The 23,022-nt window shown below is 36.7% G+C and overlaps 3 protein-coding genes across 3 annotated transcripts; 2 read left to right on the plus strand and 1 right to left on the minus strand.

Annotated features, from left to right (window-relative positions):
- The first annotated feature begins 1,161 nt into the window (after positions 1-1,161).
- Positions 1,162-2,045, plus strand: LOC127791173 (uncharacterized). The gene has a single exon (XM_052321010.1). It carries the CDS (start codon positions 1,457-1,459, stop codon positions 1,922-1,924), a length of 468 nt encoding a protein of 155 aa, XP_052176970.1. The 5' UTR covers positions 1,162-1,456; the 3' UTR covers positions 1,925-2,045.
- Positions 2,046-3,049: 1,004 nt separating this feature from the next.
- Positions 3,050-4,142, minus strand: LOC127791172 (peroxiredoxin-2E-2, chloroplastic). Its single transcript, XM_052321009.1, has one exon. The coding sequence runs from the start codon at positions 4,125-4,127 to the stop codon at positions 3,243-3,245; it is 885 nt and encodes a 294-aa protein (XP_052176969.1). The 5' UTR covers positions 4,128-4,142; the 3' UTR covers positions 3,050-3,242.
- A 9,512-nt stretch (positions 4,143-13,654) lies between these two features.
- On the plus strand, positions 13,655-20,301 carry LOC127789738 (enolase 2). Its single transcript, XM_052318690.1, has 17 exons — positions 13,655-13,818; positions 14,252-14,315; positions 15,054-15,118; positions 15,202-15,249; positions 15,488-15,574; positions 15,660-15,740; positions 16,076-16,177; positions 16,261-16,341; positions 16,733-16,807; positions 16,913-16,975; positions 17,059-17,136; positions 18,524-18,718; positions 19,322-19,372; positions 19,475-19,563; positions 19,673-19,724; positions 19,814-19,870; positions 20,032-20,301. The coding sequence occupies exons 1-17, from the start codon at positions 13,753-13,755 to the stop codon at positions 20,110-20,112; spliced, it is 1,335 nt and encodes a 444-aa protein (XP_052174650.1). The 5' UTR covers positions 13,655-13,752; the 3' UTR covers positions 20,113-20,301.
- The last annotated feature ends 2,721 nt before the right edge of the window (positions 20,302-23,022 follow it).

The following is a 23,022-nucleotide window of genomic DNA, read 5'->3' on the forward strand; positions in this document are numbered from 1 at the left end:
GTTCAAATAGTCTAAGAAAAGTAAAATGATTCTCATAAGATGTCAACCTACGGACAGGGTCGGCCCAAGGCCCAGTGGGGGCCTAGGTGATAATGAAATTTTTTTAGGGAAGGGTGGCGTGGTGTATTTTTTGGAGGTCCCAAATTTTTATTTTTATTTTTTTTTTGGAGGGGGGAGGGCAATTTTTTTTTAGGATGCTTTGTTCTCTACTTATTTTTCTTTGGGGGGTATTTTTTTTAGGGTGCTTTGTTCTCTGCTATTGGGGGGGGGGGGGGGGGGGGGGGGGTTTGGGGCCCTAGGCATAGGCCATTGGGCCAGTCCTGCCTGCGGATAACAAACATGATGAGAAGAGTGCTAATATTGATAACCCTCCTAATTCAAGAGTTCATTGGCAATAGCTCCTTCTAAAAAGTTTCAGAGCATTCAAAACGATTTCTCTAATTATCTGACTCAATAAAATTAAATATCAGACTTAAATATTAGAGTATTTGTATCAGAATTATCTTATACTCTCTGATCATTCTCTTTTTACAGAGTTTAAGTGCATTGATAACAATATTTTTAATAAATAAATTCATTTTTGTGTCCAAACAACAGTTAACTTGTTTGGTTCCTTTACTTTGTAACTATTGTTCTTTCATGTATTTATTTTACTGCTTAATTTATTGTACTCATGGATGGAACCTATTTGTGCTTATAAAAAATATATATATACAAGCAATGATGATATGACTTCAACTTTCAAATATTATAATAATAAATGTAAATATAAGAACAAAACCCAAATTACAACTAAATTTAAATTTATGGTTAAGGAAATAATTTAACCAAAACTAGAAAAAAATCAATATTTTTATGTTAAAAAATTCAGTATAATAATTGGTATAGTGCTGAAAAAATTAGGCATTTTTAGTTCTTTCTCTTAGTTTCTGCCCTTAGGCATAGGCAGATGCTTTCTTTTAGTTCATTTCTTTCTATTGAAAAGTTTGTTTACATTCTCTTTTCCACTGGCCCATGCTTCTCTTTAGTTTGGGCCGTTGGCCTTTCCTTCAATAGTGAAGAACAAAGCTCTTCCCTCCACATATTCTAACATGGCGGTTCAAAGTGGGGTTTTAGCCGTTTTCACTGAGGGTTTAAGCGCCTCTTCAACTGTCTCATCCAGATCTGTCCAGCACACTAAGTACTTTCCGACGCTTCTAGCAGGTACCAAAAGAATACACTTGTCAAGCTGGGTATCGCCGCCGAGTACCAGAACCTTCTGGCCCCTCTCCTCCCTGCCATCTTTCCATCTCTCCAGCACCTTCCATTATCTCGAAATCCTCCATTCAAACCCTTGATTATAAACACACACTCACGCTCCACCCAGTTACGCAAGGACAGGTTGTCGAAAGCCACAGAAGAAATTAAGAGCACGCAGCAGCAGCTAGTTACTCACTGGTTGAAGTTAAAGAATCGGATGAAAATGAAGCCAGCGGACGAGAAGAAGGATCACAAGGTGACGATCCGGGCGGCTCACCGAGACGAAGAAGGCCACAAGAGGGTGGAGAAGGTGGAGCTCAACACCCGCAGCGTCGACACCCTCAAGTACGTGGAGAGGAAGCTCGTTGACAAGGGCGTCCAGCGGATGGAGCGCCATCCGGCCGACGGGCTGCCGTTTGGGAAGCCGCCACCGAAGGGGGGGCACGGCGGGAAGTACACCTGGGAGGGCCCTGCGGAGGGCGAGCTGAACCCGGCACCGCCGGCCATAGACGAGGGGGATCCTAACTACGTGGTGGCAGCGGCGGAGGAGGAGGAGATTGACGGAGTGGTGGTTGGGGAGGTTGAGGTGGCTAAGGCGGCAGAAGCCAGGGAAGGAGTGGCAAGGATTGAGATCGACCCCCTAATTGAAGGTCTGATTAATTCTGATAGGAACAGAAACAGTTAATTGAGCTTCGATTAAAGGTGTAATGAATTTGAATGTTAGATAGTTCTCGTAAATCTTGTACTAGATGGGCCTGTTTTTGTACTAATTTACAGAATAAATAAACGTTCAATTAACTGTTGAATTGGGGATGTAGCTCAGATGGTAGAGGTACTCTGCATCTCCACTCTCTGTGTGTCGTTTGACGTCAACTTTTTCCTATTTCCTCCCCTCCCTCTTCATCTTACATTCCCAGTAGCCAAACACAAAAAGAAACATCAGAAAATCTTCCGACTTTAACACTCAGTTCAATTAATCAACACATTATACGGTTCATAAACCAAATGATGGTCATGCCACGTAAGCATACAACTTACGAGTTGTGTTTCAGAGTTTAAATGAGCAATCTTTCTTTTTATAAGTCCGGTTATTTATTATCCTTCATGAGTTTATACGTACTCTACAAGTTAATGTGTTGATAAAACTACAACTGAAATTTAATATCAGGTGTTATCAGTCCCACAAAGAACACCATAGACTTGGCTCCACTAAATGTAACTTAATGTGTGAAGCAAGAATTTGGGTGTTCATGCTCCACGTGTGTAACTTGAAATTTAGACTTAAAGCTTTATTCGAGGGAATAAAAACAAACATATAATGGGCAGTGCACAAAGTGTTTCATGACACAGACAATTAATATAACAAATTATACTCATTTTCTCCACAAATGCCACAGCCCAATTCCAAATCTCCTGCTCTCGCTCTCCATTACCCAGAACTCGAAACAACTGTACTCTCAGATCACCTTTTCTACAGGCAAGTACTCACAAAAAAAAAAAAAAATCTGTGGTGGTAGCTCATGAGAAAAGGTCTATATTTTTACCTTTAGTTGATTGTCCCTGCATACTATCTAGCGACTCAATGGTACAAGGGCAAATCACGTCATCACCATAATCTAATGTATATGGGTACTCTCAACCAACGGATGACACTGGGTGGTTAATGCAACCCAAAAAAAAGCCCAATTTTTTGAGTTTCAACCTAAAAGCAAACTAACACAAATCCAAAGGGTTGCCTCAAATCTCTTTTAGGATTCAGATTTACCTGGTTTTAAGTAGAAATCCATACACAAGGCAAGACAAGAAACCGAAAAAAAAAAGTGTCTCGCCACCAAAATATCAAAAAGAGTTCCAAGTTGAGGACATTCACCATGAAAAGTCTATAGATGACATCATAAACGCCAATTCACGACACTGGGACAATTCATCAAACACAAATCGCTCGACTCCAAAACTGTGACTCTAATCGCTCAACCTTAATATAGAAAATTACCGACACGTGCTTAGAGCGCCTTGAGCATATCCTCGGCGCCGCTGAATGTGAAAGCACCGCCTTCCTCCAAATTCAAGACCTTCACGACGCCATCGTCCACCAACATGGCGTACCTCCTCGACCGAACCCCGAGCCCAACCGGTTTGTCGCTCAAATCGAGCTCACACCCAATTGCCTTCGTGAAAATTCCATTTCCATCGCTGAGAAGCAACACTTGGTCGCCGACATTCAGGTCCTTCTTCCAGGCCTTCATGACGAAGGCATCGTTGACGGAGACGCAGGTGATGGTGTCCACGCCCTTGGCCTTGAGCTCCGCCGCCTTCTCCACGAATCCGGGGAGGTGTTTCTGAGAGCAGGTCGGGGTGAAGGCCCCCGGGACGGCGAAGAAGATTGCTTTCTTGCCGGCGGTGAGGTCGGAGACGGTGACGGTCTGGAGCTCGTCGGCGGCATCGAAGTAGGAGAGGGTGGCGTCCGGGAGCTTGTCGCCAACCTTGATGGCGGCGGAGATTGAGGGAGGGGCGGAGGCTGTGGAGAATCTATGGGATGTAGTGCGATGCTGCCGAAGCTGCAGGGAGCGGAGACGGGTGGAAAGGAGGGTTGAAGAGAGGGTTCTGGGGGAGAGCAGAGACGCGGTGCTGGAAACAGAGATGGGTTTGGGCGATGAGAGAAGCCTCGACATGGTCTGAGCGACTGTGGCTGCCATTTCAGAGAGAGAGAGAGGGAGAGAGAGATTAAGATTTGGATGGGATTGCAGAATTGGGCGGAGGAGGCGAAGAAGGGGAACGGGAGATGGAAAATTGGAGGGACAGGGGGCAGGACGGTCACGTGAGGAGGAATAATCTGGTGCCTTATCGCTCATGGTTGCAAATGAATTTTCATCATCTGAACCGTCCATTTCCTGTTTGATCGGTACGGTTTGGGATCTTGTCCCTCCGCTTCTATTGATGAGCAGCTCGTCAGGTTTCTATAACAGGCGCTGTCGCATAGAAGTAGATGCTCTCCCGGAATTCAGGACTCCATCACCCTCACCCCGGTATTGACCTTTCTAGAGTTAACGGAAAGCTTAATTTGTCTAATCAAAAATCATAAACAATCTTTTTAAGAGTAATGATATTTGGCCACGTGTTACTCTCGAGTAAATTATAAATTTATCTATTGAGGCAATTATTAAGATACCCTCAATTCGAGGTCAAAAGCCCACGTTGTCCTTTCTCTCTCTCTCACTATCTTCTTCCTCCTGCTCTCTTTAGCGTGACCTTTCCTTTCGTTCGGGCCCCCCCCCCTCTCTCTCTCTCTCTCTCTCTCGCGCACGCGCGCTTCCCTTCTTCCCCTTTCGGCCATCAAGCTCGTCGTCTTCCGCCTATGTGACCGAGCCTATTCATTGCAACAACTTCTGTGTCATCTTCATTGTAGTAGTTTCAGCCTTTTCTCCCCCTCTCCGGTCTGTTGCACGTCTTTATTAAGTCTTTTAAACATATCTGCAATTATTTTCACTATAGAGCCATGATATATGTGTACATACGCACTATTTAAGTTTGGCAAAAACTTTAAATTTAGATCTGATTCGGTCCTTCAATCTTGTTAATTTTTTGATATTTTGGTCGATGAATTTTTGAGTATCAGGTGATTACCTCTGATTACCGACCACGATGGTCGATGACGACTGACAATACGTACATAAGCGAGTGTTGGATTTGGTCGAAGATTTAAACTTATATCTAAGAAGATTTGGCCGTTGGATCTTATTAATTTTTGGATATGTTAGTCAATGGACGTGTCGGGTGGTTGACTTTAATCGCCAAAAATCACTAGCCATAGTGGCCGATGGCGACTGGCAATGTGTATATAAGCGAGTGTTGAGTTTGATCGAACATTTAAACTTAAATCTAAGAAAAAATGGCTGTTGAATCTTGTTGATTTTTTAGTATGTTGGTCGATGGACCCTTGAGTGTCGGGTGATTGCCTTTAATCACGTGAAATCACCGACCACAATGGTCAGTAACGACTAGTAATGCATTTTTTAGTTGTGATCAAAAATTAAAAATCAAATCTACGAAAATTCAACTGTTAATTCTGACTCATTTTTGTATATGCTAAAACTTGGTGTTTCTAATTATAGACTTTGATCATGGGAGTCTTCGACTGGTAATAGTTGTCGTTGGCGACCACTGATGGTGACAATTGTGACTAGTTAAGATGTTTTTGAACGTATGTACGTGTACGTACGTACATACATATTCCTCTTCTGCTTTAGTTTTTCTTATTTGCATATGTTTTTTTTTTTTATGGTGACGATGATAATGATTTAGTTGTAGAAATGAAAATTAAAAAACATGATTTATTTTAGGTTACAAAAGAACATGATTTGTTTTTTTATTATATTCTGTGTGTATCTAGATGTTGAAAAGGAGTTTGAGGTCTCCTTTGCGAAGAAGAGCGAGAATAAGGCCGATATGATGGGGCTCGTGAATGGAATTCAATCTCAGGCGAATGTAGTGGGGAAAGGGTTGTAGACACTGTTGAGACGCAAATCAATTTAAATATTACTTTGTAATTATTTTAGTTTATATTGTATAGATGTTGATGTTGATGATTTGGTGAATGGAATTCATGTTTTATGGATGTTGATATTAAATGTGATATTTAATTATGGATTTGTATTGTAAAGGTTGATTGGATGGGTGATATTTTGAAAATTGTGAAGGTTAAAATGAAATAATTGGTTGAAATTTGAATGTGAAGAAATTGAATTGATTTATATTTGTTTTGTGGACCTAAATTATTGGGTTTAATTAAGAATTGAATGGTAAAAGTTATTGGTAATTTTATTTGAATTTAGGTATTTATTAATGTGAATATATATTTTAAATTTATATTAAATAAGATAAAAAAAATTTATTAACTCAATTTGAACTATGTCAATTTTTTTTATAATAAATTAATTTCGTCTTTAGTCTTTAAAATGAAAAATTTTTAATTTCAATCTAGCCTAATTAATCAAATAAAGTTAATTATATTTGGATGCACACACAATATAATAAAGAATCAAATCATGTTCTTTTGCAACTCAAAACAAATCATATTCTTTAATTTTCATTTCAACAATCCAAATCAAACTCACTCAATATACGAATTTAAATGCATTCATATAATTTTAAGTAAAAATACTTATTGTATTCATTGTTTGTTTCTTTCATATTAGTTTAAATGAAAGTTTAGAATAAACGAAGTATCAAATATTGCAGCGGGTGAATTCCAATAATTGTGAGATTAAGATTACAACATCCATACTCTAAATCAATTTTTAAGAGTTTTCACTTCTGTCTTTTTAATTTCTTATGCTTATGATCGGGGTTCAAAAATCCAATCTTCAATTTTTAATATAATTTTTTTAATAACTCAATGTGACTTTATTGATTCCTTTTTATTATAAATATTTTAAGTTTAAAAAATAATATATATTTAGTATTTTTAATTCATAAAACATATAATACAAATTTTTTTATTATTTCATATTCAAATCTAAAATAATAAGGTGTTATTTTAAATAATTTTCACATAAACAATCTTTAATTCATTATTCATTCTCACCTCTTTGTTAATAATGTCAATGTTCTTTAATTCATTAAAATTAATTAATAACAACTTAAAAATCATGTTAATACTTATTAAGAATAAAAAGATAATACTTGTTACAAGTAAAATTATGTTTAATTTTTTTTTTAATATATATGGTGTGGATGCACCGGGTTTGTCCCACATCAATCACTCAGATGGCGACCATTAAGGGGCTTATAAGTGCGGTGGGGCTCTTGGGCGTTGAAGGGCGAGAGCCAAAAGTTGACTTGCAGCTCTGGACCCACTAATGATGACACGATGTGTGTAATACCCTAAGAGTTCAGAAAATGATAATATACATTGAAGATAAGTAAGAAATGAAATAATACCAGCTAGATACATTTTGGGTTAAATGTAAACAAAGAACTCCAGGGTTAAGCGTGCTTGATTTGGGGTAGCCCAATAATGGGTGATCCCTATGGGAAGTTCACGTAGGCCCATTAAGATAAATTGTCCCAGACTTTCCTATCACTTGATGCGAAGTGTTACAAAAATGTGTGTCAACAATATATAAAATAAATAAATAAAATTGAACAAACTAAAATTATTAAATGATACATTATATTTTTTATTTTTGAATAAATTAAAACATAACATAAAAATTAATACAAAAATATAATAAACAAAGCACGTCTCTCTCAACACTATCTTGCAATCTGTCTCCCTCAACATTGTCTTTACCCCTTTCCCTGCGGCATTCGCTAGCGAGTGAATTTTGTTCGCCTGCCTTGTCACATAGGCTTGATTATTTGCCTGATTCGCGAATGAGACCCCAAACTCCCTTTTCAATATCTAAATGCACACATAACATAAAAAAAAAAAAACAAATCATGTCATTTTAAAAATCAAAACAAATCATATTTTTTAATTTTCATTTTAACAATGAAATCATTCTGTTATCACCATAAAAAAAACAACATAAACAAACAAAAATACTAAAGCACAAGAAAAGGAAATATATAAATATGTATCTACACACAAAACTAACCCAAACTAACCACAATTGTCGCCACTAGCGACTGCAAATGACCATCACCAGTTGAAGATTATCTCGATCAGAGTCTACCGTTAGAACCACTAAGTCAAGGAGGTTAACATAGACAAAAGTAGACTAGATTTAATGGTTGGATTTTCATAGATTTAATTTTTAATTCTCGACCATAACTTAAAAACTCTCCGCCAATCGTCAACGGCCACCATGCCCGATGGTTTCTGGCGATCAGAGGCAACTACCCAACCCCCTTATCCCCATCAACTAACATACCCCAAAACCAGTAAGATCCAACGGTTAAATCTTCCTAGACCTAAGCTTAAACTTTCAGCCAAATTCAACACCCACGTAAACGCACTGCTAGTCGCCACTGGCCATCGTGGCTGGTGGTTTCCAACTATTAGAGGCAATCACTTGACACCTTTATCCCCATTGACCAACATACCTAAAAATCAGCAAAATCCAACGGTTGAATCTCTATAGATCTAAGTTTAAACATTCAACCAAACCCAAATAGTAAATGTACTGCCAGTCGTGTAAGCACCCCTGCCCGAATATCCCCAACCACCCGGACTACCCGAACGGGAGTGCCTACGGGAGGAGAAAAATAATGAAACACGAGATAAAAACCACCCCGGCATGCATACTCAAAGATGAGAGCAATAGAAGCGAAGAAAAACACATGCATGCACTACGGGTACCCCGCTAACACAGCGGTCACAAGATAAATAAATAAACACAAACTTCTGTGCCGACATACACAAGACTCGAGAAAACACCTGGCACAGTACGAAATAATAGAGTAAATTCTACTTAGACATTAGAGTGGATAGGGATTGACGAGACTGCCTGTACACCACACCGACTCTGCCGTTAAAGCTGACTCCCTTGCTATGGCCCACGCCGTCACTACCTGGAATGATAGAAAGCAAGGTGAGTCGAGAGACTCAGCAAGCATAAGGAAGAAAAGGCTGAAGGCTACACAAAATCAGAAATCTCACCCCAGAATAAACCCCCAGGTACACACAAGCCATGAGATGCTACAACACAACAGCTCAATAGCATAATAAAATAAAAGCACATACCGGTCCTTGGGGCCCACATAAAACACTTGGCACCCAAGTCCCATACCAACCTGTCGCTGCCCTGAAAGGCAACAAATATCTGCAACAAACCTGCACGCGCTGTCCCAGGCCGGTACTCCCGTCACCTGTATCAGTCGGTACTCCCGACAACTGAGCCATAAGCTCTCTCGGAACGGTACTCCCGTCCGAGAACTAAATATTACCAGTATCCATGCAATGCACGTAGAAATGCAATGGCGTAGTGAGCATCAACGTGATACAAGGCGCCCATACATCCAGGCATCAGGCCATGCTCCGCCCACATAGTAAACCACACGCCATGCATATGCCGCACTGGATGCAACCTAATCAAGCTAGAATGTCCGTGTCCAAGCATACTCAATAAATGAATATCCCAACATGCATCCCGTACCCATGTGCATATCAAATCATGAACAGTAATACGATGTATCTAATCATGCAGTAATTCACATATCGGCAGAGCTAGTCAGCAGTGCCTGGCACCGGTCAACGGTCAGTGACTAGGAGTGTCCGCCCAACGGTCCTCTTCAGGGCCGTACTGTAGTCTACCCCAACGTCACCAAACGGTTGACCCCTGCCCCACTGCTCAATAGCTCTAACCAAATCATAAATAAATCCGAGAAAAACTGTAAATAAACCCGATAAAATCATAAATAAATCCGTCCGTCTAGGAACCTAATTCCCAGGCTGGTTCGGCATCATTCCCAAAGGGAGTGGGGGCGGTACAAACCCCCATAAGCTCACAACAAATAAAATTCTAGAAGCCTCGGATTTAATTTAAATTAAAACAAATGAATAAGAATAAAAAATAAGGTTAGGAGCCGAATTAGAGTAAAGGAGAGAATAAAGTACAGGAAATCATGGGGTGTTTCACGAGAATTAAAGATCAAGAAGAGAGGGTTAAGAGCTTGCCTTTACACGGCCGTTTTTTACCCTTCTTGCGCTCCCGCTACGAAGTAAAACGTTCGCTGGCAATAAATAAAATCGCAGCTTTAATTAAATAAATCTAGCGTGTAACATAAATAATTTATCTATCTAAAATCCCACGTAGATGCACCACAATTAAAATCTCAACGAGTCTCATATTTATTTTAAATTAAATCACGCTAATAAAGCCAGCTTAATAAATTAAATTTAAATCAGACGACTCAAATTTTCATAATTAATAAACCAATCGAAACAGACGAAGGGAGGGTATAAAATACGAGAAATCACAGGGTTTCTCACGGGAATTAATGATCAGGAGATGGGGGTTGAGAACTTGCCTGAAACCAGTTGATTCCGACCTCTCTCAAGCTCCCGAGGCAAATTAAATCATTTCCTAGCAAATAACACAACCGGGACCCAAATTAATTAATTTTAATCACATAAAATTTATAATTTAAACCTAACATGCTCCTATTAATTTTTACTCACGTACCTGATCACTTCATATGCCGAAAAATCCCAAAATCTTATTATTTTTCCTTATTTTCCTTTTCTTCCATTTCTTCTTTTTTTCTTCTCCTTTTCTTCTTCCTCATCTTCTTCTTCTTCTTCTTCTCCTCCTTCCCGCACCCCTGCTCCTGCACGCTACTTCTCTTCTTCCTTTCTCTTCTTCTTCTTCTTCTTCTTCCCCGCGCTGCCTCCCCTGCACCTTCTTCCTCGCCCGAACCAGCGGCCACCGCCGCCGCTGATCATCGCACCACCAACGCTTTGGGCCGTCGCCGCCGCTGCTTCTTCGCATCGCCCATGGCCGATCGGCCAAGCCCCTGGCTGCCTTGCTGCGGTCACCCACTGGCTCGTAGGACGCCTATCGACGCTGCTGCTCCGCCCTGCATCGCTGCCGCTTCTGGTTGCTTGCTCGGCTGCCATGGCCGAGCTCTCGGCCAGCTCCCATGGCAGCCACCTCTTTCTCTCCCTCGTTCTATCTCTCTCGCAGCTGAGCTCTCTCCCTCACCCGATCTCTCCATCTCCCTCCCTCACTCGACTCCCCCCTGCTCTCTCGCGACTCTCATTCTCTCTGAGTTTAGATTTTTTTGGAGAAGGTCACTGTGGCAATCTTGGCCTCCAAGCCATTCACGCGCACCACAGCCACAAATTAACTTATCAATTAATTAATTTAAGTTAATTTCTTAACTCATTATTATTATCAATATGTACTAATTAATTAATTCAAATTAAGTTAACATAATTTACAAATTTTTTATTATTAGCAGTATTATTTTTACCACTATTTGATTACTTTAAATCATCAAATACAGAAATTTAATAATTATTTTCGTCTCCAAAATTTCAGGATATTACAAGTCGCCACCGTCCACCGTGACCAATGGTTACCAGCAATCCGAGGCAACCACCTGACACCCTTATCCCTATCGATCCACGTACCGAAAACCAGCAAAATCCAACGACGGAATCTCCAAAGATCTAAGTTTAAACTTTCGACTAAACCTGAATTGTAAATGGATTGTTAGTCGTCATCAGCCACCGTGGCCGGTAGTTTATGGTGATCAGAGGCAACCACCTAATACCCTTATCCCCATTGACCCATATACCCAAAAATCAGCAATACCCAACAATCGAATTTCCATAAATCTCAATTTAAACCTTCGGTCAAACCCAAGTCGTGTGTATATACATATATATCGTGGATGTATATTGAAAATCATTGCTAATAAAATTAAAAGATTTACCTCTTTATAGATTGGGGCCACTTTCACGGTGAAAATATGAATTTTACAAAATCAGTGTTTTACAGAGTTCTTAAGAGAGAATGAAAGTTGCAATGGGGGAGGCTTGGTCGCATGGGTTACTTTTTGAATAATAGAGGACACGAGGTAGCTGCTGCAATAGAGGACGATCAGTTGCACGAGTGAGAGAGAGACTATTGGAAATGAGAGAGAGAAACACACACATGATCGGATGAGGAGAGAAATAGAGAGACGACCATTGGAGGCGAAAAAGACACCGATGGATAATGCATGTGCGTGACCGACCCAAGGGCTATCGAAAATGAGAGAAAGAGAGAGAGATGGTCTGAAGGGCAGAGTTTCAGCACGGGACCAACCCAAGGGCTGTTAGAAGGAAGAGAGAGATGGCCAGAAAGGGAAAGAGTGACAGTTGAAAGGGAGAAAAGAGTTTTAGCACGGGCAAGAATGAGAGATAAGGGGTAGAAATTTGAAATAATTGACTTTTAAGTTGCTCTTCATATTGTGATATTTTAGAGTTAATAAAACGCGAGATATCATGATATCTCATGGGGTGACATTGAGGGTGGTTGAATAACATTACTCTTTAATTAATATTATGAAAATTGTACTAATAATCAAATAATAGATGTATATGTATTTATATGTTTAGATGGAACATAAAGAGAATTATTATGTTGCTTGATGCCAGCGAAGGTGGGCACGATCCCACCCCCTTGGTAACTTGCGTCGCGCAATAGACATGGGTAATATATCAACACTCGAAATATATATTATTTAGTCTTAGATAAAATAAAAGACTAAATAATATTTACAATATATATAAAATCTGTCCGACGCGAGTAAATTGAGAGAGATGAAGGGTGTAAGACCCATATACTCATCTCCCCCCTCTTACTAGCTCGACCCGAGCAACATGTCATTCATGTATAAATATATATTTAGTCTTAGGATAATATATAAGAGATGTATTGACTAGGGAAAAAAATATTGGGGTTAAATTGCGGTGAAATTGATATTTATTTTTATAAAATAAAATAAATGTAGATTGTTAAAAATTATTATATTAAAATTTTAAAAATAAATTTTATGACATAAAATTTAATTAATTTAAAAATATTTTAAGTGATATTAATTATCTTATAGTTAAATAATTTTACAAAAATCTTAACCGTATTTATGATGAAAGTAAAATCAAATTAAATATTTGAATTATAAATAAAAAAATTACTATATATTATCAAAGGATAGATAGTATTCAAATAGTAGATGGTAACTTCTTTTAAATATCTCAAATTATTATTATATTTTTTATATTTAAAAATTATAGAAAAATAAAATTAAAAAAAAACTTAATTGATTTAATTAATCTAATACACCAGTCCAACTGCAATTTCACATGAACAAATCGACTAATTTTTTATAAGAATACGTTTGATAGGGGTGAAAAATGAAGGTAAAAATATTTTTTTATCAAAATTTTAAAAAATTTCATCAAACAGTTTTTTTTTTCATGAAATTTGAATTCCATCTTAGTTCAAAAAATAAAAATTTTTCTTGAAATTAAGGAATTATAATTTCTAGGGGGTGAGAATTGGAATTCCAATTTTATTGGAATTCCGCCCCACTTTTCTATCACAATCAAACGCACCCTGTAATTTTTTAGATGAACCGGATTGATGTCAAACATGTTCCTAATTCAATTTGTTCAACTAATTTGATCCATTTTTTATAAATACCATTATTAATAATTTTTATAAGAAAGAATAATTGATAATTTTTAAAAACCCCAGCAATTAAGGTTTATTTGTGATTTAAGTGAGTAAATTCAGGTGAGGTAAGTTTAATGGAGTTTCAATTATAATTATTTAATAAAATACTGAAAATCAACTCAATGCTGAAAATAATTATGATAGAAGTATTAAATTACACGGGATCCACGGTTCTATAAAATAGTTTTTTTTTTTTCTGATTAAGACCTAACCCAACCCAGATCGGACGGCTATTATTAACCAACCCAAGTTCAAATACGCTCCCAAGCTAATCCCCTCCTAATCGCAGTTCTTTTTGCTAATCTCTGATTCTCTTTTGAAGAAGATTCAAACACAATCCCCAATGGCCACCATCCAGACCGTCAAGGCACGCCAGATCTTCGACAGCCGCGGCAATCCGACCGTGGAGGTTTAGTTTCGTTCTCTGTTACATTGTTTTAGTTCATTGAGCCGAATCGGCGATTGAATTGACGTGAGCATGAGTCATCTTACGAACGTCAACTTGATTTCATCGCTCATACAGTAAACGTGTGGTTAGGACTTCGCATGATCCAATGTTACATTGGCTTCCTGAGTTTACTCTTTGTTAGATACATGGCGGAAATGAGAACGAAGGAAAACAAACAGGATGGATTGAAATAAACTTAATTTTTTTGTTGATTTTGAAAATGAAAAGAAAACGTGTGATGCAAGTGTAATTATCATAACTTCGGGCATGACTATTAATGGGGGATACAATATGCTTTTGGCGTGGTGAAGTTGACAGCAGATTCAACAAAATTGCTCGTTGCTTTGTTATGTCTTGGTGATCTATTGATTTATGTTGATTATGCTCCATGTAGGCGGATGTAGTTTTAACAGATGGTACTAAAGCCAGAGCTGCTGTTCCTAGCGGGGCATCCACAGGTAAGATCTGTTACGAGTGCAATCCAAATCTATCTATCTATCTATCTATATATTCTATGTTCTTGTAAGATACCATATTCTATGTCCTTATTTGCTTCAGTCGGCTTAATAGTAAGTCAGTTTCCATACCATGTCATTTTAAATGATTTTCTTAACATCTAAATGATGGTGGATGATTGTCTGGATTTATGGGATGCTTATTCAATGTATTCATGGGGTAGAAACCAGTGCTACTTCTTTTACTGTTCTGCATGAATCCTGTGTCCATTGTTGTCTACTACATGGTGTTAAATTGTAACCAGTTCGTAATTTGATAATGCTGTATAAATACAGCCTCGTTTTTTGTCGTGAGTAAATTAATTTTTGCGGGGTGGTCTGGCGACTTGACTTCCTCTTATGTCAATTGATCACTATGTTTTTTCTCTACCGACTCCCTGAATGCTTTCATCAACCTGGGTACATGGGTTACCCCTGAAACTATCCTTTTTAATAGACCTTTTATCTTCCTTTTTAAAACAAAAGGAAAGAGAATTAAACGGATCCATGTTGTCTTTTGTCTTCTGATGAAATATAGATTATAGCTTATTAGTTGATTTCTCTACGAATTTCTAACTTAAAATCTCTCACGGGTTTAAATTAGTAGCTTCCATTGCTTTCATAATGCTTAAGCACAAAATTGTTGGAATTTTACGCAAACATCGCATGCTTATCTCATGTGTAATTTTTGGTTCATTTCAGGAATCTATGAAGCCCTTGAATTGAGAGATGGAGGGTCAGATTACCTTGGGAAAGGTGTATCAAAGGTAGTTACTACTTTCAGTTCATGTTCATATCCCCCAATTCATTCACCCTCTACTGATTTTGTTCAACTCTCCTCTGCATATAGGCTGTCGAAAATGTGAATACAATTATTGGGCCTGCTCTCGTTGGAAAGGTTTGTTTAACACACTTTGTTCCTCCTAGTATAAATGAAGTTGGCAGTGGCTCTGACATTCTATACCAGATCAAAGCAATTTTGTTAAAAAAATTGATAAATAAACTTGTGCGTTTTCAAAGATTAGGATGATCAATCGAGTTATTTGAGAAATGATCAAGAAGTAACTTATGTATAGCAGTCAAATACCTGGATTGCCTCCTTTGCATTAAGTGAAAGTTTGTTAATGCTTTTACAGGACCCGAGGGAACAGGCTGCTATTGATAACTTCATGGTTCAACAACTTGATGGAACTGTAAACGAGTGGGGTTGGTGCAAGCAGAAGGTATTTGCCAGATTGCTTGTCTACACTACAGTTTTACAGGCTTCTTGAACATCATTTACACGTTGAATCAATTTCTGTTTTTCAGCTTGGAGCAAATGCTATACTGGCTGTGTCTCTTGCTGTTTGTAAAGCTGGAGCTAGCGTCCAGAATATTCCCCTTTACAAGGTATAGTATAGATCACTCTTCCAGGACCTGTTTCTCTGTTTAGTTTTGTAATTGGCACCTTCACAAAATCTTGCTGCATTTGCAATGCCTTCCAGATTCCCCCGCTTCTCTTATCCCAACATCTTAATGAAGGACATTATCAAGATTTCCCACCCTTTCACAATCAATCAATGAATAATAAACTTAATACACCACTTTTACATTCCCGTATATCAAATTAGGCTCAGAGGTTTTGTCTTTGACATTTATTTAGGGTTGTGACTTTTCAGCCATGACTCTAGGTAAATGTTCATCAAAAACCACAGATCTGATATAATTGTATCTTCTGATTGCAGCACATAGCCAACCTTGCTGGAAACAAAAAGTTGGTTTTGCCAGTTCCTGCTTTCAATGTTATCAATGGTGGATCACATGCAGGGAATAAACTTGCTATGCAGGCATGTCTTGTGATATAGCATTGCTGTTTTATTTTGCCAAAATATTTATCCAGTCTGAAATTCCCATCAACTTTCATTTACAGGAGTTCATGATTCTTCCAGTTGGAGCCTCTACTTTCAAAGAGGCAATGAAAATGGGTGTTGAAGTGTATCACCATTTGAAGGTAGATTATATGATATTCATTCTGGCATGCTGCATGAACTACAGCGTTATCATCGGTTCATCTGTCACCTCATTATTTGGAATGTAGTAATTGCATCAATCCTTGATAATACCTTTCATGGGTCTGAGGAAATTTTGGCACTTGATCTTCTTACTTCACTAACTAAATTCTGTTCCTCAGACGTTTATATGAATCACTTACAACCAATGGGCTTTTGCAGCAAGGATATGTGCTTTACAATATTCTTTTCTTGTCCTCTTGCATTTTCTACAAAATTACATGATTATTGACTGACATATCATCCTTATTCTCTGTATTTGACCTTCCATCTTAGAGTTAATCCTTGACTGCAAACTTCGCCATTGCTACTTACTCTATTTGCTAATTTCAGGCTGTGATTAAAAAGAAATATGGTCAAGATGCAACAAATGTTGGTGATGAAGGTGGCTTTGCTCCAAATATTCAGGTCAAATAGTGTTTCATAATAGCAATTTGACTTCATAGGAGCTATATATCTGTATAAATCATCTTGATATATTGTTAAAAGCGTTTAATTTTTTTTCAAGTTCAGGAGAACAAGGAAGGCCTTGAATTGCTCAAAACAGCAATAGCTAAAGCTGGTTATACAGGAAAAGTCAGTCTTGATCACTTGCTATCTCATTTCTTATGCCTATCATGTGTTAGAGATTATAGACTAAGTGGTTCCTGATTTCTTAGGTTGTTATTGGTATGGATGTTGCTGCATCTGAATTTTATGGATCAGATAAGACCTATGATCTGAACTTCAAGGAAGAGGTGAGTTTTCTGTTATATTTTTGTGGTCGCTATGGTCATTCGCGATATTTGAGATTTGGAAACAGAGCTTGAAATCAAACGGTGAACCCTTTCTCTTTTTATATCTAGAGTTCAGCCTGAAACCACTCCCATAGAAAAGCACACATGAAATGTAGTAGTGAGCCATGGGAACCTGGGATTTGGAAAGCGTATTTACTACCATTTTACCTTATTTAATAAAGCAACTTTTTAGAAAACTCACCAAATTAGCTCTTGCAATAGCTTCATCTAAAAAGTAGTTTGCAAAAAGCTTTTAGAACAGAGGAAAAAGGAGGGGGGGGGGGGGGGGGGGGGGGGGTGGAGGAACAACAGTGACTCAAAGAAAGATTTGGTTTTGGAAGAAGACTCAGAAAAACATAGGGGAGGTATGAATCTGTATGTAGAATTGGAGTTATTTTTCTCTTTAACTTCAGGTAGATGCCACCAAGGCAAGTGTTTTGAAACTAAATATTTTGCTTTAATAATATTTGTCTATAGTCAGTGTCATATTGGTCGATAGTCAGTAAAATGAATATCACATTGACTAAAAGAAGTGCATCGCCTATGAGAGAGGCTTCCTACTTTTCAAGGGTCGGGGAAGTGTCTTCTTTGTAACCCTATCCTTACTTTGCAAAGATTTTGTTTCCACAAATCAAATTGGTGATCCTCCTGTCACATTGACTGCGAATTGAAAAGAGTTCATATATTATTCACTGACTTGGTGCCACTTGGATCTTGCGGTTGTTCTAAATTTCTATGCAGAGCGGGCCTAGTGTTTCCTGAGGCTGTGTGCTCATTCTTGTTCAAAATCCCAGGTTGCATAAACTCATAGTGATAACTTAAATTAAACCGTCTACAAGTTGTTGGTTCCAGAAGTTATGTTGCATTTTTCATGCTATACGCATTCATAGAAGACCAGGCCATTAATTCTTGGCACATAATAGAGATGTCCCAGACTGAAAGTCCAGGTGATGCAATTTCTCTTGAACTGGAACATTCGCTGTTGCTGGTTCATTCCTTGGTCCCTTCTACGAACATAAACAATATTAGTCTATCCATACCACGTTTTTCTGATTCTCACTTGAGTTCTCAAGTCAGCAGTTCTAGAAAATGGTCAATTTATTTATAGTTAAAATTCTTTTTCAGCATTTAGGTACTTTCTTTTAATCACTGAAACATTTTCAACAATAACAAATTCAATATTGCCTGGCACAGCAAGAATGTTTAAGATTCTTAAGTACTCTAATACATGCTGACATAAAAATACAGGATTCAGTGATATAAATTGTTATTATACCACTGCAGAGCTTCCTTGAGATGTAATATAAGTTTATGTCCTTTTGTTGGTTCTTTTCCTTTCGCTGTGCAGAACAATAATGGCTCACAGAAGATTTCAGGGCAGCAGCTCAAAGATCTGTACAAGACATTTGTCAATGAATACCCTATTGTATCGATCGAAGATCCATTTGACCAAGATGACTGGGAACATTACTCCCTACTTACAAGTGAAATTGGTGCAAGTGTACAGATTGTGGGAGATGATCTCTTGGTCACCAATCCAAAGGTAAGAATGGATGCAGAAATAGTTTGTTTTTTTTCTTTCGGACTAGTTGGGCGCCTTCCCATGGTGTGTCTATGTATCCATCATATTATCTAAAAAGGGCATTCTTAGTGTGCAAGGCTCTCAACTTTGCGAGCGTGGGGAAGAGTTGTATTTATACACATCTTTCCTTTTACTTTTTACTTTTTTTCTTAACAAAGAAGCTGCTCCATAACTCAAACCTGTGACCTTCCAATCACAAGTAAATGACCTTTCTATTGCTACCAAGGCTTGCCCAGTACATAAGGCTCCCTGCTTTATAAGGGTTGGGAGACGGTTGTTTTTGTATAAAGCCTTATTCTTGTTTTTTTTTTTTGTTTTTTCTCCTTGCAAAGAGATTGTCTCCACAACTCCAATTCCTTGACCTTTCATTCACTAAAGAGCAACATTGCTTTTTTGCACCATTTTGTCTGAATAAAACATTGCCTTTGCAATTTCAAGGTTATTCTCCCCCCCCCCCCCCCCCCCCCCCCCCCCCCCCCCCGCCGCCCCCGGGGCATCTCTCTTCTGTATGTATTATGTATATATGTCTGTATATTTTTTAGTGACCGCTGCATATACTTACAGAGGGTTGAGAAGGCAATCAAGGAGAAAACTTGCAACGCGCTTCTTCTGAAGGTATCACTGAATTCCCCATTTGCTGGAACACTGGAATGTTGATCTCCAGACCATTTCAGTATGTATGTACACATGCAATCATATTTCTTGCTTTATGAACAGGTCAATCAAATTGGATCTGTAACGGAGAGTATTGAAGCTGTAAAGATGTCCAAACTTGCTGGTTGGGGTGTAATGGCCAGTCACCGCAGGTATCAAAATCATATCTTCAAAAGAACGTCAAAAGTTCAATTGAGTTTGTATTTTCATGATGCATAAAAGTTCCAAGTCACCAATATGGTTCACATTATTTGGCTGCAGCGGGGAAACAGAGGATACCTTCATCGCTGACCTCTCTGTCGGTTTGGCAACGGTGAGCATATTAAGTCTAGTCTAAGTTTATATCATCCCTCAACAGCTATATATCCCTGATGTCGATTATTCGTGAATTCGATCAACCAGGGCCAAATAAAGACAGGAGCGCCATGCAGATCCGAGCGTCTCGCCAAATATAACCAGGTAAACATCCTGATCTCCACATTTGCATCAACCTAATTAACTTACCTGTCCTGGCTTTACTTCCAACTACTAGTTCTAAATTACTTTATCAATGCATTAAGAATGAGATGTTAAAACTTCAAAGCCGCATAATGTTCCTTGGCTGTACTGTACATACGCAGCTCTTGCGAATCGAGGAGGAGCTGGGTTCAGAAGCAGTTTATGCGGGAGCGAGCTTCCGAGCGCCAGTGGAGCCTTACTAGATAGACGCCCAGGCTGCTGAGCTGAAGACAGTTAGTTATACTGTCTGGAATTCTTGAATTTTTGGCCTTGCAGTTAATAAAGAAATCCACATGTAAAATGGGTCAGTCTAATTAGAAGACAAGACAGTCACCCTTCCTTCGTAATTTAGAACTCAAATAAATTTTGATTTTGTGCTCGAGAGTGATAAACTTTCCGGAATTTTGGAAGGCAACAGCAGGTTTTTCCCTTCAATGGTTCTATCTATTAGACATATATTTTTAAATTTCAATCCTGATTTACACCCATAAATCGATCACAGCCCGTAGATACAACTGAAATATGAAAATAATTTTGGGCCTAACCCCACACCCAAAATTGAATATAGTCAAAATAAATGAAATCAAATATAAAATATATCATTCTCTTTTGGAGAATAATAAAAAAATATTTTTTTTTCTTTATAGGATAGCAATGGAAATGTATGGAATGGAAGGGTATTAATAATTCAAGGGGTTACGTTTTTTTTTTTTTCAATTTTGAATATAATTTTTAAACTAATATTTAATTTTAAATCTGTTCAATTTTAGACCACAGTTAACTCACTAACATGGTTTGCTGATGTGGCTCCCACCTCAATAACTTTTGCCACGTCAGCATTTATAAAAATATATTTAATTTATAAAAACAATTATAGAATATATATATATATACACAATATATGTAGATAAATATATTAGACCGGTTATTATAATTGGATATCGTCAATGAGATGGGAGTTGAAAACTACTTTCGTCATCCCTAATCTAAAAAATTTTATATACATTCGATAATTCGAATACTAACAAAAATTATCAAGAGTGACCCTCTATCTTTTTAAATATATACAAAGATTGTATAGAATCCATAGTTGTCGATGAGTATTAACTTCAACTCTTTTATCTGACAAGTGGTAGTCGTCTATAGTGATTATCGCTATTCATAATTACTTTTATGAGCTAAATATATATATTTTTTATAGATATATGCTAATGTTGCAAAAATTATTCTTGTTCCAACCAGATTAGTGTTTAACAATTTTTCTTAATAGAAAGTTAACAGAGCTCTAACATTTTGAAAGAAAATTGAAGTGGAATATTAGTATTGATAAAATTAAAAATTTGAGTCCAATATAAAACAAACATAAAATTTCAGTTTTTTTTTATGTAATTTGTCCCTTATTAAATAACTAGAAAAAAATATTTAAAAAATATAAAACGAAATGTTTGTTAACAAGAAGAAAAAGTTTTTTGATCAGTTAAGAGCGGGGTAAAATTAATAAATAGTCACTGAACTTTAAAGTTGTAATTATTTGCTCACTCAACTTTAAATTGTAACCATTTACTCACTCAACTTTATTCATCGTTAACCATTCATCACTTGTTATAACTCCGTTAAATATTATAAACGAAAAATACTAACGGAATCTAACGTAGCAAAAGTAAATTTAACAAACACTTACTGAACTTTAAAAATGTAACTAATTACTCACTGAATTTTGCTCAACATTAACCATCTATCACCCCGTTACATCACTATTTAATCTTGAAAAACACCCGTTACATCACCGTTTGATCTTGAAACATATTAAAAACTTTTTATATACATTTAAGATCACTTACTTTTCAAACCAAAAGTTAAAAACTAAATAATAATTTAAATTAAAAAAATTATTGATGGAAATCAAAAGTAAAAAAAAAAATCTATTTAAATTTTTTTACCTCCATTACGAATAACGAAATTCACAAAAAAAAGTATTCAATAATGAGACCAAGAGTCAAAAACTAATTACAAAAATCGTATTTCTTCTATACAAAAAAATGCATATGATATCCTTGTCTTACAAATACGATTTTTGTAATTAGTTTTTGGCTCTTGGTCTCATTATTGATTTTTTTTTTTGTGAATTTCGTTATTCGTAATGGAGATAAAAAAATTTAAATAGATTTTTTGTTTACTTTTGATTTATAATTTGTTTAATTATTAATTTAATTTTTGAGTTTTGGTTTGAAAAGTAAGTGATCTTAAAAGCATAAAAAAGTTTTTAATATGTTTCAAGATCAAACAGTGATGTAACGGGGTGATGGATGGTTAGTGTTGAGCAAAGTTTAGTGAGTAATTAGTTATATTTTAAAGTTCAGTGAGTGTTTGTTAAATTTACTTTTGCCACGTCAGATTCCGTTAGCCACATCAGATTCCGTTAGTATTTTCCGTTTTTAATATTTAACGGAGTTATAATGAGTGATGGATAATTAACGATGAGTAAAGTTCAATGAGTAAGTGGTTACAATTTAAAATTAAGTGAGCAAATAATTACAACTTTAAAATTCAGTGACTATTTATTAATTTTACCCGTTAAGAGCGCATGGTACAAAAAACATAATAATTCTTTCAAATAAGTTGGAATATTATGCTTTCTGAGTATTGTTTTTATTTTTGTGTTTTTTAAAGAAAACAAATACAAGTGAAACCATATTTTTGTTATTATATTTTTACATATTTTTTGTGCAATTATTTAAATTTTTTATTATTTTTATTACACTTTTTGACCTATATTTTTAACTTAATTTAATTCATATACTTGGATGTTTTTCATCTGTTAATCTGAATTTTTATTTGTTTTGATTACCATCATATATTTATATTTTTAAATTAATTTAATTCATATATTTTGATATATAAAAAAATAATAAAATAAGATAAGTCAATTTAATTTTTTTGTATACTTCAAAATATAAAGATTAAATTGACTTAAAAATACATGTACAAGAATATAATCAAAATAATAAAAAATTTGATTTATCACATGAAAGAATATTAAAATATATGAATTAAATTGAATAAAAAATATAGATAAGAGGATATAATCGAAATAATGTAAAATTTAAATAATT

This window comes from Diospyros lotus, chromosome 14, assembly GCF_014633365.1.
Source record: "Diospyros lotus cultivar Yz01 chromosome 14, ASM1463336v1, whole genome shotgun sequence".
NCBI classification, from domain to species: Eukaryota; Viridiplantae; Streptophyta; class Magnoliopsida; order Ericales; family Ebenaceae; genus Diospyros; species Diospyros lotus.

Bases quoted from the DNA above. Each gene is read 5' to 3' on its own strand.
- LOC127791173 (XM_052321010.1), top strand. From the start codon at position 1,457: ATGAAAATGAAGCCAGCGGACGAGAAGAAGGATCACAAGGTGACGATC.
- LOC127791172 (XM_052321009.1), bottom strand. From the start codon at position 4,127: ATGGACGGTTCAGATGATGAAAATTCATTTGCAACCATGAGCGATAAG.
- LOC127789738 (XM_052318690.1), top strand. From the start codon at position 13,753: ATGGCCACCATCCAGACCGTCAAGGCACGCCAGATCTTCGACAGCCGC. The intron at 13,819-14,251 runs GTTTAGTTTCGT...TGCTCCATGTAG, and splicing joins GCGGCAATCCGACCGTGGAG to GCGGATGTAGTTTTAACAGA. The intron at 14,316-15,053 runs GTAAGATCTGTT...GGTTCATTTCAG, and splicing joins TCCTAGCGGGGCATCCACAG to GAATCTATGAAGCCCTTGAA.